This window comes from Oryzias latipes, chromosome 11 (genome assembly GCF_053564925.1).
Source record: "Oryzias latipes strain Hd-rR chromosome 11, Olatipes_Hd-rR_3.1".
Lineage (NCBI taxonomy): Eukaryota > Metazoa > Chordata > Actinopteri > Beloniformes > Adrianichthyidae > Oryzias > Oryzias latipes.
This window is the reverse complement of record NC_136247.1, coordinates 10,102,225-10,119,466: the sequence shown is the minus strand read 5'-3', so window position 1 is coordinate 10,119,466 and position 17,242 is coordinate 10,102,225. Positions and strand designations below refer to the sequence as shown.

General features: G+C 42.2%; 2 protein-coding genes across 2 annotated transcripts; one reads left to right on the top strand and one right to left on the bottom strand.

Annotated features, from left to right (window-relative positions):
• Positions 1-183: 183 nt before the first annotated feature.
• On the top strand, positions 184-11,574 carry LOC101166148 (putative ATP-dependent RNA helicase ddx6). The gene is made up of 13 exons (XM_004074311.5): positions 184-340; positions 3,767-4,829; positions 4,912-5,016; positions 5,403-5,532; positions 5,618-5,764; positions 5,840-5,934; positions 6,010-6,132; positions 6,236-6,364; positions 6,643-6,759; positions 6,837-6,900; positions 7,094-7,195; positions 7,281-7,491; positions 7,561-11,574. The coding sequence occupies exons 2-12, from the start codon at positions 4,587-4,589 to the stop codon at positions 7,484-7,486; spliced, it is 1,461 nt and encodes a 486-aa protein (XP_004074359.1). The 5' UTR covers positions 184-340; positions 3,767-4,586; the 3' UTR covers positions 7,487-7,491; positions 7,561-11,574.
• A 1,638-nt stretch (positions 11,575-13,212) lies between these two features.
• Positions 13,213-14,480, bottom strand: apoa4a (apolipoprotein A-IV a). Its single transcript, XM_004074122.4, has 3 exons — positions 14,323-14,480; positions 14,102-14,252; positions 13,213-14,030 (listed from the first exon to the last, which is right to left on the bottom strand). The coding sequence occupies exons 1-3, from the start codon at positions 14,354-14,356 to the stop codon at positions 13,451-13,453; spliced, it is 765 nt and encodes a 254-aa protein (XP_004074170.1). The 5' UTR covers positions 14,357-14,480; the 3' UTR covers positions 13,213-13,450.
• Between the last annotated feature and the right edge of the window lie 2,762 nt (positions 14,481-17,242).

Sequence of the window (17,242 nt, the reverse complement as noted above, 5' to 3'; positions counted from 1 at the left end):
AGGAGTTTAAACAAACTAAATACAAATACAATGAAATTACAAAAAAAAAACTATAGAAGAGAAAATTTAGACAATTTTGCCTTCATTGAAACAAATTCAAAGCCTTTTGCTGTGTTGTAGTACCAACGCCAGACAGTAGGGGGAGTGGCGTTCCCAAGAAATATTTGATAAACGGCAGTGAGCCATCAAGCACGAGGAGACGAAGAAGAGGGTGACCGTGTTGATTTAAGAAGGAACACAAAAGAGACGATTTGTATCAAGTAATTTTCTGCGTATTCTAACGGAGGACTTTGACATAACGCGCGTAAAACACCGCTAATACAAAGAGGAGCAGATTAAGGTAAATTTATTGCAACTTTGAAACGGCTATGGTCTGTTAAAACGATCGCAATGTTGAGTAGATTAGCACGAAGCTAATGTTAGCTAGAGTTATTTGTGCTAACCAGCCTCGAGGCTAACTGTCGCGCCACTTCTTTATGCCTGGGATTATCAAATATAAGTTTAGATGTGAATCAAAGTGCTGCTTCAGTTTATTTTTGCCTTATGTGCTTTACATAAATTGGTCAACGTTGTTTTTGATATTTAATGATCGAAGTATTGAGTTGTAGCCGTGTAATGCTAACTCCGTTAGCCGGTCTGCTAACACTACCCTTGACACGCAGTTGTACCGCGGATTTAAACTGACACGAACAGGGAGCATCATCTCACTCCAATAGGATGTAGTTAATTATTATTATCGTACTTGTTTTTTCAAAAACTGTGTACTTTAAGACTAAATCAAAAGTGCGTCGATTAAAAACGGAGAAGAAGTGGTTTGTGGTCGGAAACTGGATTCTTCTTACTAGCAGCGCTGCGTGTTCGCGTCAGACTTTTTTTCAGTTAAAAACACCTGCCGTGACTATTCTTGTTGGCGGTACAAACACGACAGGTTGGTCAAATCTAAATCTTATTATGAAGTAATTTTCAAATATAGGAACACTGTTTTACCTTTTTAACGTGACTTAAAACTTCGTACTCGATAGATTTCGCAGTTTATGAAAAATATTTTTAAGTAAATTTGCTAAAACTCTTTAGGATTTATCAACATGTGCAAAAAATCTCTTTACCTCTATGTATATCGCTTTTGTTTCCCCCCTATTGTTTAAATCTGGAGTTAGTCTTATTATTTATTCGTTAATGAATCTTGCACTGCATGTAGAAAACCTGTTTTTGTTTTACAAAAAAGCATATGCCTAAAACTGTAAGACTATGTTAGGATTTACTTAACGCCTTATTTTTTTATTGTTTATAAAATAAATCTGACTAAGAGTAGAGACTGTATCTAATACAATCAAAAACATCTCACACAGTTTGCGGTAGATAGTTTGCACACAATAAATGATTGAGCTTAAGAATGACCTCGATTTTAAACACTGGGAGATTTCAAGATTAGAAATTTACCTGAGGCTGTTCCAACACAACAGAATCAGGGGACTCAATTATAATTGATCAAAAACGAAAGTTATTTAAAAATGTAACTGCTGTCTTAAAAGTATATTTTATTTAAAATTTCTGTAATACAACAATCTCGGTTTAAGTTTATTTCAGTTCAAAAACCGTAAATTAAATATTTTGTGCAAGTTCAACCTCTTCAAAGACCCATAATTGTCCCTGTACACCCAGGAAAATGAACTAAAGGCTGCACGTACACACAGGACTTTTTTTCTTAACTTGAAAATAGACTTTTCTACTTAATTTTTTTTTTTAACACAACTGGTTTTTAGATCCCAGTAAGTCTGGCTGATGTTGAGTTCCACAGCTTGTTTTGGATGGTGTTTCCATCTTCTGAGGCACAGTTTGTGTTTATGCTGCCTCTGAAAAAATCTGCTAATGCGTCTCAGTCTCCTTAACAAGCTTACAGCTGTGCGGAGCTAAATAAGGAGTGAGCAGAGCAGCTGAGATGCTGCATCATGACTCATTCTGGAGTTTTTGGCTGCCATGGTGCTTCTTTGTTGTTGTTGACAAAGGATTTATCCTATTAAAACCACAACTCTGGATCTCGAGTTTACATCTGCACAGCCGCTAATCTTCTGTGTAAATGGTTAAAGGTCAGATTATCTCCTCCAGCATTACCACCATTCACTTCAAATTTGGTCTGAGAGCAGAGAGGTGCTTTACAAAAATTTCAAATAAAATTACAGTGCCCCCTAAAGGCTGGAGGGAGTATGACAGTTTTGTATTTCTGATATTGTTTTTATAGTTTTAATAATTCATCATGAAGTTTAATTATTTAATTGATGCATTGAGATTTTTGTTTCATCTTAACACGTATCATCAATACACTGTTGTTATCCATTGTCCTCCCAGTCTTTACAATAAACTGAGTGTATTGTGAGCTTTACTGTATGTGAACAGAGACACAGCACAGCACCCCAATGTTTCTATGTAGTTTACTAAATTATAAGTTAATGGTTAGATTTTCTGTTTAGCAGTCTCAATAATTTCTTTTTCTTCTTTTGAGTCTGAATCTGTCTTTTCCTCTGCCTTTTTCTAGTCTCCTTCCTTGCTCTCTGCACAAAAATTTATTTAAAAAAAGCTCTGAATCATTTCATTGCAGTAAAATCAAGCAAAAGCAGCATCTTTTGCATCCTAAACTTAATTTTCCTGACCCTAAAAACTGCATTCTCCACTGCGTCAGTGTCTCCTTTATTTTTAACATTCTTTCTTTGTGTTGGTAAAAATAAAAACATCATCTCTTATTATTGTAAAATACACTGGATGTTATATTATTAAAAGGCTGCCAACTATCTTTATCGTCTTTTGTATTGGTAACAAACAAAATATTCATTTGTGAAAGAAAAAAAAACGATTTGAGTTCTGTTGAGCTGTCATGAAGCTTTCAGCATAAAACTGGTCCCTCCGTTCTAATTATGTTCAAAGGAAAAAAAAATTGCGCATAGTAAAAGTATTAATATAGTCCTCAGTTTTTATTTTTTGGTTGCTAACAACTGTCCCCCCCTCTCCTGAAATAGCACTTTTTCCTGCAGTGTGTGCCGGACAATTGATTGCACCATATTGGGTTGGTATTTAGTGTTTTTCAACCTCAGTTTGTGATCTTGTGATATCCACAACTTTTGTAGGACAATTCTCTCCTTAAAACAATTTTCTTTAAATGGTTTTAAGAGGCTTTTCGGGAACCTGCTGTGACTGATTTTATAATTGCTTCTAATCAAAGTGCCTTTGCCTTGAAATCATAGAAAAACATGTCATCTTTGTTTTGTTTTTTCAAATCTGATCTCATTAGCTAGCTGCTGATGGTTTTTTTACTCACACATACAAGAATATCTGCACTCAGCCCATCAGAGGTGAACGTGAGCCTTAAATGGTTTCTGTTTCAGACCACAATATGAGCTTAATTTGAGTCTTACATTGAACCACAGGGATTTTTTTGGGGTAGATTAAATGGTAAAAACAATTTCATTCAAATATACCTCATTTGACCGGGCAGACTAGATCAGTCGCACTGTTAAATGTTTGTAGATTAAAGGCAGATGCGTCAAAACTCAAGTCCTGGAGGGACAGGAGACGGTGTCTTGCTAGATTTTCAGAAATCGCTGCCCTACCTTGCGTTTATCTGATGAAGAGCAAGAGGAGTAGGAAAAAGGTTTAAGATCAGGGTTATTTAGAAACTGACTATTGATTTATGGGTCAAGCACAGCTACATGTACTTTTTTGTTGTTGTCGACGTTCAAATAACAAATGACTGCTTTTCTTGGATTTGTTTCAGGTGGCAGGTTTGCGTATCAGGCCTGAATTTCTGTGGAGGCTGTGGGTTGGTTGCAGCCACACTCACACTTCAGAGAGTGATCTGGGTACCTGTGCTGAGGAGGCAGAAGGAAGGTCAAACGCCTGCAGCACTAAGGAAACGCACTCAAGACGCAACAAGGGTGAAAAGCTTTTTGGCTTTGGACTTGAGAACCCTTTGCAGGATCTGTCCTTACGGAGCAACACCCGCTAATGCAGAGGAAATAAACTCATTTACAGACTATATGATTTGGGGAGGAAGCTCGTTTTTTCCAGTGGAGGAAGACTGAGGAACTTTTGGACTCAGAGTGGAAACAGTCAATATTATTGAGTTAAAGACAAAACGAAAGAAGTTTTGAACTGAAATCACATTGAAGCATCTTTCCCCCGCGTGCAGATTGCCTTAGTTGTTCTATTTCAGGACTTTGAACTGCTTTCATACTTGTTCACATATAATTTTCTATACTGTGAATGAGTATATTCATGCATTTGAATGCAGATTTATCTTCATTTTGAAGAGCTCTTGTGTAAAAACTTTTGTCGTTGTTGTGCGTCAGTCGCTCTGTTGTTGAAGGGGACCGAACTGCACGTACATGTGTATATGTAAATAATCCACTTCTGTTGCAGCGCTTTGGACGTGAAAAGAACAGAGAATATTGTTTGCTAATGCTTTATTGGACTTTTTTTTTATTTTTGAAGAAAATTTTTAAAAACTGAAAACCTAAGAGGCAAAAACCTTGTAGCAGGAGAGGAGGAAAACGAAAGGAAAAAAAAAAAGAAATCCCAACGAACTTCAGGAAAAAATGGCAACCGCAAGAACGGAGAACGTTGGGCCAATGGTCATGGGACTGAACAAGCAGAACGGGCAGCTCAGAGGACAGAACAAACCCCCCGCAGTTCAGCCAGCGCCCCCTGGTCAAGGAAAGGGTTTCGGTGCCCATCAGAAGGCAGGCGGCCCACCTCAGGACGGTGGAGGCATCAAGTTTGGAGACGACTGGAAAAGGAGCCTGCTGCTCCCCCCGAAAGACAACAGGGTCAAAACTTCAGTGAGTCCCAGAACCAGTACACACACTCGCACACCTCCTGTGAACATCTGAGGTGTTATGGTGAACTTTCTGTGCTCCGCAGGACGTCACAGCCACAAAGGGGAACGAGTTTGAAGACTACTGCCTCAAAAGGGAGCTGCTGATGGGCATCTTTGAGATGGGCTGGGAGAAACCTTCACCCATCCAGGTACAGCTGTTGTTCTGTATGCTGTCAGCAGGGGGCGTGTTCTGCACACTTCAACCTCAAACTGAGCTTTGGCGTCTCCATGGAAACTTTAGATGGTTTTTATTATTCAGTTTGTGAGACTTAATAGTTTCTTCAAGATATTATCCTTCTTTCCTTTACTTTTTTGGGTCAGTCCTCTCTTTTTTTACATATTTTTCTTTACTTATTCTTGCCATACTTCATTCTGTTTCTCTTTTATGGCCGTCTTTTCATTCCTTCTTTGTGTTTGTCTTTCCAGTTTTTCCATCTGTCCCTCCTTTCTGAACTCTCATCCATCTTTCCTCCTGACGATATTAGTGCTATCATATTATTTTTATGTAAGAAACTATTTATCCTCATTTTTGCAGGAGGAGAGCATCCCGATTGCTCTGTCTGGACGGGACATTCTGGCTCGAGCCAAGAACGGGACAGGAAAAAGTGGGGCGTATCTCATCCCCCTGCTGGAGAGGATAGACCTGAAGAAAGACCACATCCAGGGTGAGCTGAATTCCTCCACCTTGTAGAGAACATGTGGTCTTCACGCCACGCCCAACACTCCTGTCTTGTTTCCCCGCCCCCCCAGCCATCGTCATGGTGCCCACACGAGAGCTGGCTCTGCAGGTGAGCCAGATCAGCATCCAGATCAGCAAACACATGGGAGGGGTCAAAGTCATGGCCACCACAGGCGGCACCAACCTGCGGGATGACATCATGCGTCTGGATGAGATAGGTAAATGCTGCTGCCTTTAAGAATGTGAACCCCAGTGGTCGCACCTCCCCAGTCACATTTCTGTTCTATCGTCAGTGCACGTGGTCATCGCCACTCCCGGAAGGATCCTGGACTTGATAAAGAAAGGCGTGGCCAAAGTGGATAGAGTGCAGATGATAGTGATGGACGAGGTAAACGGTTGAACAAATTCCTGCTTTTGTGGTCACTGATCGGTCCTATAAAGTGGCTCTCTGCTCTGTCTCCAGGCGGATAAGCTGCTCTCTCAGGACTTTGTGGTGCTCATCGAGGACATCATTAGCTTCCTGGCCAAGAACAGGCAGATCCTGCTCTACTCAGCAACCTTCCCCATGAGCGTTCAGAAGTTCATGGTGAGCATCGGCAGACAGACGCAGACCGGTGTTCTTCCTGTACGCAGACGGGCTGTGGCTGGATTCTGCTAACACATGAATAACGTCCCGTCTGTTTCTGCAGGCAAAGCATCTGCAGAAACCGTACGAGATCAACCTGATGGAGGAGCTGACCCTGAAGGGTATCACTCAGTTCTACGCCTACGTTACAGAGAGACAGAAGGTCCACTGTCTCAACACTCTGTTCTCCAGGGTAACTCACTCCTTCTCACTGATAGAAAACCTGGTGGTCATCCATTCATCCTTTGGTTGTTGTCATTTTAACTTAAAAAAACTACCATTCCTGCTGTAAGAATCTTCGGTTTTGAGGAGATCTCATTCACATATACGCATTTGCACTTCCTTTAATCTGGAAGGACGTCCTTTTTGTTTCTAACGAAAGAAAAGAACCAGAGGAGAAATAATGCCCAATAAAGGATTGGTCCTTCTGGGAGCTTTTCTGTGTTTGATGGATCCTCTCTGTCACCACAGCTGCAGATCAACCAGTCAATCATCTTCTGTAACTCCACCCAGAGGGTGGAGCTCCTGGCCAAAAAGATCACTCAGCTGGGATACTCCTGTTTCTACATCCACGCTAAGATGATGCAGGTGAGGAAGAGTGGACCCCTGAGTTCTCTGTGTTCGTGCAGCCCGCCTGAGTTCTTTGTTGTCCCGTTTGTTTGCAGGAGTACAGGAACCGAGTCTTTCATGACTTCAGGAACGGGCTGTGCAGAAACCTGGTCTGTACTGGTGAGTTGCGGCTCCAAACACTGATTCAGGAATATTGGGGAAAATCCTCCTCCCTGATCTGCTCTGTACCTGACAGCAAAGCCACCCATCTTTCTGTCCTTTGATACAACGGCAACATTGACCAGTAAATTAGGTCAAAACACAGCTCTGATTAGATGCCATGAAGCTCTGATCTTCTGCTCTCCTCTGACAGATCTCTTTACCAGAGGCATCGACATCCAAGCTGTGAACGTGGTCATCAACTTTGACTTCCCAAAAAATGCAGAGACGTACCTCCATCGCATCGGAAGATCAGGTGTGAGGAATTTGCTGATCTTTTTGTTGGTAGATTCTCTAAACTCTGAGCTCATTTTAAAGGATCCGTCCTCTCTGGCCTGCAGGGAGGTTTGGTCATTTGGGCTTGGCCATAAATCTGATCACGTCAGAGGACCGCTTCAACCTGAAGGCCATCGAAGAGCAGCTGGTGACAGACATCAAGCCCATCCCCAGCAGCATCGACAAGAGTCTGTATGTGGCTGAATACCACTCATCCGGCGCCGACGGTGATGGGGAGGACAAACCGGAGCGCCAGCAGGACAGCACCTAAACCAGGTGAGGCTCAGTGAGTCGAGCGGCATCTAAACTGACTAAAGAGGTCCTAATCTGTGCTGTCTCCTGCAGAACCGCAACACACCGGGCTTTTGCACAGACAAGCTTCAAGCATCAAGCTTCAGGCAACTCTTCATTTTCACATCCACCCCTCGTTCTCCAGCCTCTCAAGAAGCTGTTTTATTATTATTTTTTTTCCTGATTTCCTCAGACCAATGCCTCCTTCTGCTAACTGAATGTTGTTTTGCACCAAACTTAACCCACAAACATATTTTTTTCCAAACCTGGGTGGTCTGGGCTCACAGAAGCAGCTGAGCTCTCTGAAGTTTTTCCTCCGCAGGTGGTTTTTCTCCCCAGCAGCAGGTGTTACTCCGCTCCCGACACGCGCTCCCTCCAGCCCTCCTCCTGCTCTCATGCCAGTGAAGTGCCTTACTCTCCCCCCCCATAGCCCGCCGCCGCCTTCTGTCGCGCAGCCGAGTGAGCACAACGTTAATAGAAATCCACGTTCAGTTAAACGGCTTTTATGCAAGAAAAACAGCAGCAACCATCCCCAATATGAGCATTTTTATTTTTTTCCCCCTGTAATGTAAATGTTGCAATAATAACGGCAGCTTTATTTAAACACTGCGCGACTGTTTCTGCCCTCCTTTTATATAAATGATATAATGATCTGCATTAAATCGGAGAGTTTTCTGATTCAGAACGTCGTCAGTGATCTGCTGCTGGTGGATGAAAACCACCTCTTGACCTGAGTGGGACCAATTCAATCCGCTGCAGATTCTTCATTGCTTTTTGAGTTGGGTGCTAAATAACAGTCTTTTTTTGTGTGTTTCTCACCACCTCAGTTTCTTGTTTGTGTTGTGCAAAAGAGCGTTGGCCCGGTTGTGACGCGGTTGGGAGGGTTGGATTGCAGCCTCAAAGCAAGCCTGCTTCATGCTCACAAGTTTACCTCCAGACCTTGATGGTCTGTGAAAAACTACGGAGGGAAGTCTGTCTCATGAAATCACGCCTCTCAAACGTGCGCAAGCCTTTTGCACACGTTTAGGTAAGCGTGTTTGCAATAAAACTACGTTTTATAACACGCCAAGTGTTCACATTCGTGCTGCCTCCAAGTTCAGAAAAAGCTGGGACATTTGCTCGTCACCTAGTTGTAACTTTGGTTTCTGGGTTTTCTGACTGCTAAAGAACTACTTGAGTAGATGACATGCAGAAGATATTAAAATTAAAATATATATAAACCGCAAGCTTATCTATGATCCATAGAAAAGGGATCAGATCATAATAATGTGACTTATTCCAGCTTTTTACAGGCACTTGAATGCAGCATGCGTTTTTGGGGTTTGAGAGTTTGCACGTTTATTGACTTGGTTCACACAAAAATAATCTGAAGCAAAGCAAACGTTTGTGAAAATGCTGCACACGTGTTCCGGTGAGCACGTGGTTGCCGCCTTCTGCAACATGAGACAAACTTCCCTCCGTTTGGTAAATCATACAAGTCAGTTTTGATTTTTACAGAGAAATGCTGAAGAGACTTGTTTGATGTCAAGGCAGAGAAACTCAGTCCCCACACTGTGAGAGTAAACTGAATGAACAGCAGTTTTTGGGTTTTTTTATTGCTGCAGAATTTGTTGTGCTGCCGTGTTTTTCCAAGCATCTGTCAGACGAGTCAACAGATATTAAGCAGATGGGTTCTGTCAAAAGAAAAATTGAAGCCAAGCTGTGTAAACTTTGATTCAGGTTCATTCAGTAAATCCCAATCCTGAGCAGAACATGTGAGCGCCTTTCTCTCTTCAGCACACGGTGCTGTCGTTTCAGAAACCCCCCTTTCAGGTTTGTTTTTCGTTGAGTCATAACTGGACGTGAACCGGGACCAGAGTGATGAATTGGGCTCCGGCCTCTAACGGACCACGCCGGAAATTGGTTTCTTTCTCCAGCAGCAATAACTTTCCTGCGTCTGCACAGTTTTGTAGATTCTCATCCATGTGAGCGTTGTCTGGTTGGACTCTGGATTCAGCAGCAGAATTGTAGCATATTTGAACAGGCAGCTGTGACTTCTCCAGTCCTCCCTTACAGACCACCAATAACGAGTTTAAAAGACAATTGGAAAAAAACACATTTATTTTAGCTTTTGAAGATCTATTTTTGTTTCCTGGAGGAGTGTATGTCCAAAATAACTTTTTTTTTTGTTTTTTTTTTTATGAGATCATTTGGGGGAATTTTTTTTTTTTTTTTTTTTTTTTTTTGCAGTGGCCAAGTGTTTCGATGCACGGGCATCTCGAGTTTCCTCTGTTGTCTTTCATCACGAAAAAGAGCTCTGATTGAACTTTTCGTTCACACCCAAGGTTTTGAAGAGCGGCCCATCTTCTGAGACCCCCGTCTTTCAGAACCAGGTTGTGTGGGACGATCAGAGCGGCTCTTCGATTTCGTAGTCGTGCTTCTGCAGGACTTTCTTCATCTGACGTGTTCGAGGTCATTTTGAGGCGACATTTAAATTGTAAATGAATTAATGTTTACGGGTCGTTTACAATAAAGATAAAGAGAAATGTTTGCTTCAGGAGAGGACGAGGGCGCAGTTTTCCTGCTTTTGAGATGGAGTTCAAGATTTAGATCGAAGCAAAACCAAAAATGTGTGTTTGTGTGTTTATGCATTTGTGTGGGCATAAATACAAAAAGGTGTGTGTGGGTGCAAGTGGTGTAAATGTGTGTCTGGTGTGCACGCCATGTCTGTTTTTTGCAGGTTTCTTGCCTGTTGGTTTGGATGGATGCGATTGCTGTTTTTTGTTTGAGTCAAGGTTGCATGTAGGTGAGTTGTGCTTTTGTGTGCACACATGTTCATGTTTTGTCTGGTTCGAATGGCCCGATTGTTTTCTTCTGGGATGCAATTTTCTTTTCTTTTTCTCCAAAATTCTTTGTTTTTCTTGGTTCTCTGTTCCACTCACGTCTCAGGAGCTCGAGTCTTTCAACTTTAGATAAAACATGAGGTTTCTGTTGGATTCTTGTGACCCTTATTGTGTTCTCTTGTTGGGTGATGTCACTGACAGTTTCTGCGTTTGTCAGAATTTTCCCATGTTAAAACTGCATCCTTGCGAAGTTCCTGTATTGTTGTAGCGTTCCCGACAGAGACCTCCTGTTGGGGGTGCGTCCTTGACGGAGGCCTTTTGTTGTGGCCGTGGCCCTGATGGAGGTTGTCCGTTGGGATTGCACCCCTGATGGAGGCCTTCTTTTGCTGGCACGGCCCTGACCGAGGCCTTCTGTTGTGGCCATGTCCTAGACCTAGGTCTTCCGTTGCGGGGCGCATCCCCGGCGGAGGCTTTCTGTTGCGGGGCCCGTCCCCAGCGGAGTGCATCCTTTTGCGGGACGCATCCCAGATGGAGGCCTTGCGTTGTTGGGCGTGTCCTTGGCGGAGGCCTTCCGTTGCGGGGCGCATCCCCGGCGGAGGCTTTCTGTTGGGGGCGCGTCCCCGACGGAGGCTTTGAGTGGCAGTTGTTTCCCTGGCAGAGAATTGTTGCCATCACGTCTCAGGCAGCAGCACTCCACCTTCCCTGCGAGTCGGGTCAATGGTCACCTCCTAGAGGTTACTCTGAAAGAAGTTTTGAATGTAGAGCGAATGGTTCTGTCTGTTGGCTAAGTGTGTGTCTGTGTGTGTTTTTGTGTGTCGGCACTCCTGCGTGGTGTGCCGACTCGTGGGTGGAATCTCTTAAAAGGAAAACAAAAATTCTAAAAAATGGGGATGGTTCGGGGTCTAAGATAAAATCCTCCTGACATGAAGAATTTCTAACAGTTGTTGTTTATTAGCATCAAACTTGCTTCTGACACATGCAGGCGGAGGAGCAACACCAAAAAGAGCAGTTCTAAAGCGGCATCTGTTTAAATAAATTTGGTTATTTCAGGTTTTATTTGTTACTGGAAAATTTTTTGACCTGATTGTTTTGGTCTGAAAGAAAAGAGCATTGAAAACAAAAGTTTTTGTTTTAGTTGAGCTATCAAACTTTTATTTTCTCCCCTTATTGTTTTGGTTCATTGCAACTGACCGCTCTGCCCTCTACATGCAGGAGTTGTGAAATTTAATAAATTGGCCTGAATTTACTTGGATCTGTGTGCTGTCATTGATTCTGTGTTTTGAACTGAAGTTTCTTCCTCTTTAGGACATTTTAGTCATGTGATCTTTTTTTCTTTCTTTACCTTCCTTGTTTAATATCATCCAACATTGTCCAATATTGAATCCAAATTCCTTTATTATTCACTACATACTGCACTATATAGAGTTTGTCATTTGTTCAAATCGCAGGGCCACTATCATACACCCATGCACACTCATGCCTAGGGACAATTTAGTGTAACCAATAACCTATGAGGCATGTTTTTGGACAGTGGAAGGAAGCCAGAGTCCCCGGAGAAAACCCACACATGCACAGGGAGAACATGCAAACTCCACACAGAAAGGTCCCCCAATGGTGCTCTGTTTCAGGTCCCCCAGCCGGGACTTGAACCACGGGGCTAACCACTGCCCCATTGTGCCAGGAGTCGCTGCTTGAAGTTCTCAGCTTCTCGCTCCTAGTAGTACCAAGAGGAGCATCAGAGGAAACCAGTTCTGGATCAGACCAGGACCAGATCTGCCAGAGTGAACCCTCTTGATGCACTTGTGTAAATACCAGTTGTTTTAGGGGTGGAGTATTAAGGTCAAATGTCACTTTTTTGAGCTTTATTCATTTTAAGGGATTTTTGAAATGGTACATTTTACATCTTCGGGCTTCACACACACTACAGCCATATTTCCTAAAACCTGATGGAAATCTCTGAAGCTCTTTTTGCTCAAATGCTGAAATGAAACAGAATTGTTCTAAAACCTTTGATAAGAATCTACAGTAAAGAATTAAGGGGCACTGTTAAAATAAATCAATTATGAAATAAAGTTGTAAAATTATGTAGAAAAAGGCTGTGAATTTGTGAGAAAAAAGTCTACATTTCACAAGAACAAAACTAAAATGTACGAATTTAAAATGTTTGAATTCTTTCAAGGAGAAAGTCCTGCTTTTTTTAATGGATATTTTATTAAAAAGTAATATGTACACAAATCAATGTTGCAGGTTGATGTTCGATTGGCTTTGTTGAAAACTTTAGACTCTAAATATAAGTTTTTGGTTTTATTTTACATTGTCCTTTATTTAAAATTACAACTTTCTGAAACAAATTTAGGAATTTGTTACTTTATTTTTTGTAAGATTTTGTTTTTTCTCATAATTTAAGACTTTTTCTTATTTATATGATCTTATCATAATTGTCAAACTACATTCTCATACATTTTTCCCATAATTTCACAACTTTATTCTTGTAAAATATTGACTTTTTCATAATTTTACAGCTGTTTCCTTGTAAAAATTTGAGTTCTTTTTTATCGTTTTATGACTCTTCTCATGATTTTACAACTTTATGCTCAGATGCTTATTTAGTTTTCCTTTATGATAGCCCTGAATTCCATTATAAGAATCCAAACCTTTTATTTCTTTTTACACTTCAGTTTGAAAACAAAAAAGCAAAATATCCTGCCAGGATTGATCTGTTTGCATCTGATCAGTTTGTCTTCATAAATCAATAAAGATTCATCTTGGTATTTTTTTTATATAGCTTTATGAAATAAAATCTCACTTTGAATTAAAACTAAATTGAGTTGGAATGAAAAATGTAACAAAATGGGGTGAAAGGAGCAGAAAGGAACTGAAAGGCTCGAATAGAGAATCCAACTTTAATCACCTAAAGATGCAAGTATACATTTCTTTATGTTCCCGCAGGTCCACATTATGATAATCTGTAAAAGATGTTTTCAGGAACTTTTGTCTTCATGTGAGGAGAGCAGATGGAGGAAGTCCTGAAATGCATCTCCTGATGGGTGGAATTCTATTGTCACTGATCTGGATAGTGGATAACGTTTTAAATAAATAGACTGGTTGGGGCAGAAGTCTGTTCACTGGGTCTTCTGGGTGAAGGACTCCCACAGAGCCGTCAGCTGAGTCTGCAGGTCCTGAGCGCCGGAGTCAAGCCTGGCCCTCAGCTCCTCTCCGCTCTGCAGCAGCCTCTGCTGGATCTCCTGGGCCTTCTGGTTCAGCTGGATCTCAAAGGTTTGGGTCAGGGGCACCATGTTTTTCTGAAAGTCCTCCAGGCTCTGCTCCATCTTCTCCCTCATCTCCTGGGTGTAGGGGGTGGCCTGGACGTGCAGCTGGCTCAGGCCCTTCTCCAGCTGGCCCTTCAGCTCCTGGCTTTTCTGCAGCAGGACGGCCTTCAGCGCCTCAGGGTTCATGGCCTCGGCCAGGGGGCTGACCTCCCTCTTCAGCTCCTCCACCCGACTGTGGAGCTGAGCCACCAGCTCCTCGGCTTGAGGCTGCAGCTTGTCGCTCACCGCACTCAGATCTTTGTCCAGACGGATCTTCAACTGCTCGGCCTCCTGGGTGATGCGGCTGATCACATCCTGGGTCACAGGAGCCGCCTGCGCTTGCAGAGAGGCGAAGTACTGGTTCACGGTGTCGGTGCTCTGAGAGATTTTGGAGCTGTTGGAGGAGAAGCTTCTGGTTACACAGGTCTGATTTCCAAATGAAGCGTTCTTTTTCGTGACTCTTACTTCAGGTCCTGGCCAAGATCCGACTGTCGGATCTGCTGCAGAGAGTCCTCAGCAGTCTGCGTCGCCTTGGCAACATAGTCCCAGAAAGCCTCCTTCACCACATCCAGATTGCTCTTGGGGGGATCAGGCCAGATGAGGTTTGCACTGCAAACTGTGGGAGAAGATTTGTTTCAGCTGGAGTTGAAGCAGCATTTGAACATTTTTAGGAGAAGGCAACTCACCAGAGATGAGAGCGAGGACCACCAGCAGCTTCATGACGGCTAACGTTTGGCTTCAGAGTAAACCACAGGAACTGGCTCCTTCAGAGTCTGACGATCTCCTGCTGCTCCTTGGCTTTTATAGCGGCACGGGGGGTTAAAGTCCTGCTGAAGCTGCCCCGCTGGACGCTTCCTGTCACCGCTGCCTCTCCACATCACCGTGAGTCATTCAACCCTGACTGCACCGGCGCTCCTTCACACAGGATCATAAAACTCTTGTTTTAACAGGCGCTAGTGCAATCATGAAGCTGGAGAGAAAGTCAGCACTCATCTGACACTCTAATCAGCTCCTTTTCCTCACTTTTATTTATTTGGATTTATTTATTTGGATTTCTTGGAGTTGTCCTGGCTGCTTTCTCACCTTTGACCCCCAAGTTTTACTTCCTGTTTTATTTTGAAAGTCAGTCTTCTCTCCGTGAGTTCACCTTCCACCTGTTCTCCAACCGTTTGTTCCTTCGGATTAGATGTTATGTCATAACATAAACAAAGATTAACCGATTATTTCACCTGAGGGGGTGAAGTGCCCAGGGTTGGTCAAAATTTGAACCCCTGAACCTCTACCCTCCACAGGTATGCAAAAGAGAGAATATTTATTCAACTAGTCTATTATTAAGGTTAAAAAAGGGCGCATGCCCCGCCCCTTACCCAAGATCACTTCAATTTCTCTGAAGGCCTGAGAGACAAGTTCTTTTAGAATCATCTTCACGCCACAATAACACAGACAAAAGGGAAAAAAACATCAACTTCAGCTGAATAAATCAAATCAAATCAAATCAAACTTTATTAATAAAGAACTTTTTAACAAAACATGCTTTGGTGAAGAATCTTTTTTTAAAACTAATCAAAACGATCAAATGGCAAAGGCATTTGCAAAAACTGAATTTTGTCATCTTTGAAATATTGCTTTCTTTCTCTCCAGAGCCAGTGCTAAAATAATAATATACGCTATTATAACTTCTAGAACAGATTATTGTCATCGGCTTGTCCATAACTCAGCTGGACGCCTTTGAACCAGAACCAGACAGAAGGAGCAATGTCTGCACTGGCTCTCAGTCAGCTTTAGGATCAGGTCTACAAGCCTAACTGCACTGAGCTGCTGCCATGTGATTGGCTGATTAAAATGAAATGTGCGTTAATGAGCAGTTAGACAGGTGAGGAAGGACCTGAATCGAAGGACGCTCTGTGTTAGTTATCCGTGAGAAAAGGCTTTGCAGGTCCAAAAATGATGTAGGAAGACATGAAAAGACAGACATGTTGCAATTAATGTTTTCTGAACACGCTGCAGCTGTGCTTTTTCTGTTTCCCCCTCCCTGTAGAGTTCACTGCATGTGTAATTTAGGGAAGATCCAACAAACTTAATAAAAGAGGAGGCGACAGAATATGCGCCAGGGCGGAGAGAGATTGTTGCTGGGTAATATCTCTGTCTGTTCTCTTCATACAAAGGTACCTTTGGTCTGTTGTCGTTCTTTCCTTATTTTGTTATTCTTATGTTGCAGGTTGTTTTAACCCAACATTAATAAAGTGGCCAATGAGTGTAATTTATAAAAATCAGAACTGCTTTAAGTTTTTGATCCCAGAACCCTCAGGTCCTCCGGTGCAGGTCAGCTGGTGGTCCCAGTATTTCAGGACCTCACCTGAAGACCTGAGGGCTTCATCCACTGTGGAGGTTCTTAAGAAAAACTTAAAACTCATCAATTTAAGGTAGCTTTTAAGTCGATTTTACTTTTCCTCATGTTTTTATGGGTTTTATGGACTGTTTTTTTTTCATGTTTATGTTTGTAGAATGTGTTTGTGTGTTGAGGGCTTTTAACATGATTACTATTTTTACCATTATTTTTTTATATCTATCAATTTATTTTATAGACAGGACTTTAAGGTGTTCTGTTGCAGGAAATATGCTTTATAAATACAGTTGACTTTGAATATAAAAATCCCAAAAAACAAAAAGATTGAACGCATAATGCCCTCAAACCCACTCACCCGCACAACATAATATGATATAACATATGAATACGATTGGAAATAGCAAAACGAATAGAAACTCGTTTATTGTGAACCAATTCATGTCATTCCAAACATCAGAAGTAATTATAATCCATATTAATTCAAATTGTTTGTAACTGCATTTTGATAACAGTCTACATAAACAACCGACACATTACATGGATTCTTCAGGACTCTTCAGAGAATTGAAATCTGTCGTCATAATCTTCCGGTTCAGAGTCTTCCTGTGTCTCCATCGAGGCCACGGTCCACGTCACATGAAAACAACGGCGCATCTATCAGCAGTTTCTTCGGAAGGAGACCTTAGCTCCTCTGCTTTATCAGTTTGTCGGGTTGTATCAGGACGCACAGCGCCCTCCATTTAAGATAACTCCTGGGTCAGATGGCAGGGCTGGTTCAAAGTCTGACTCTCCTCTCTGGCCCACAAAGGAACAGAGCTTGTGAGGAACTGTCGAGTGCAACGTCCATCTGAATCTGAAAAAAAAAAAAACAAACAAACAGCATCTTATCCTCTGGGCATTCTTATCTGCTCTCAGCTGTTTCTCTATCCGTAAATCCTTAACCCACATTTTCCCAAACAGATCAGCATCTCTTAGAGAAGGTTTCCCTCCATCAGCCCACCTCTGTCACCTCATGGTTGAGGTGACAGAGTACATGTTCTGTGTCTAAAATCTGTTTTTATCTGGTGCACAGAAGTTGGGCCTCTGACCGACAGGTTCCAGTTCAAACACCTACTGGATGTTTGGGAAGGACCCCTAACCCCCTTCCGTGTGTGTGTGTGTGTGTGTGTGTGGAGCTGGGAAAGGAGCTGTTAGGTTGTTCTGACGAATGGAAAGCACTTTGTGCTTAAAGATTGTTAGTGTTTTAAGATTGTTTTAGA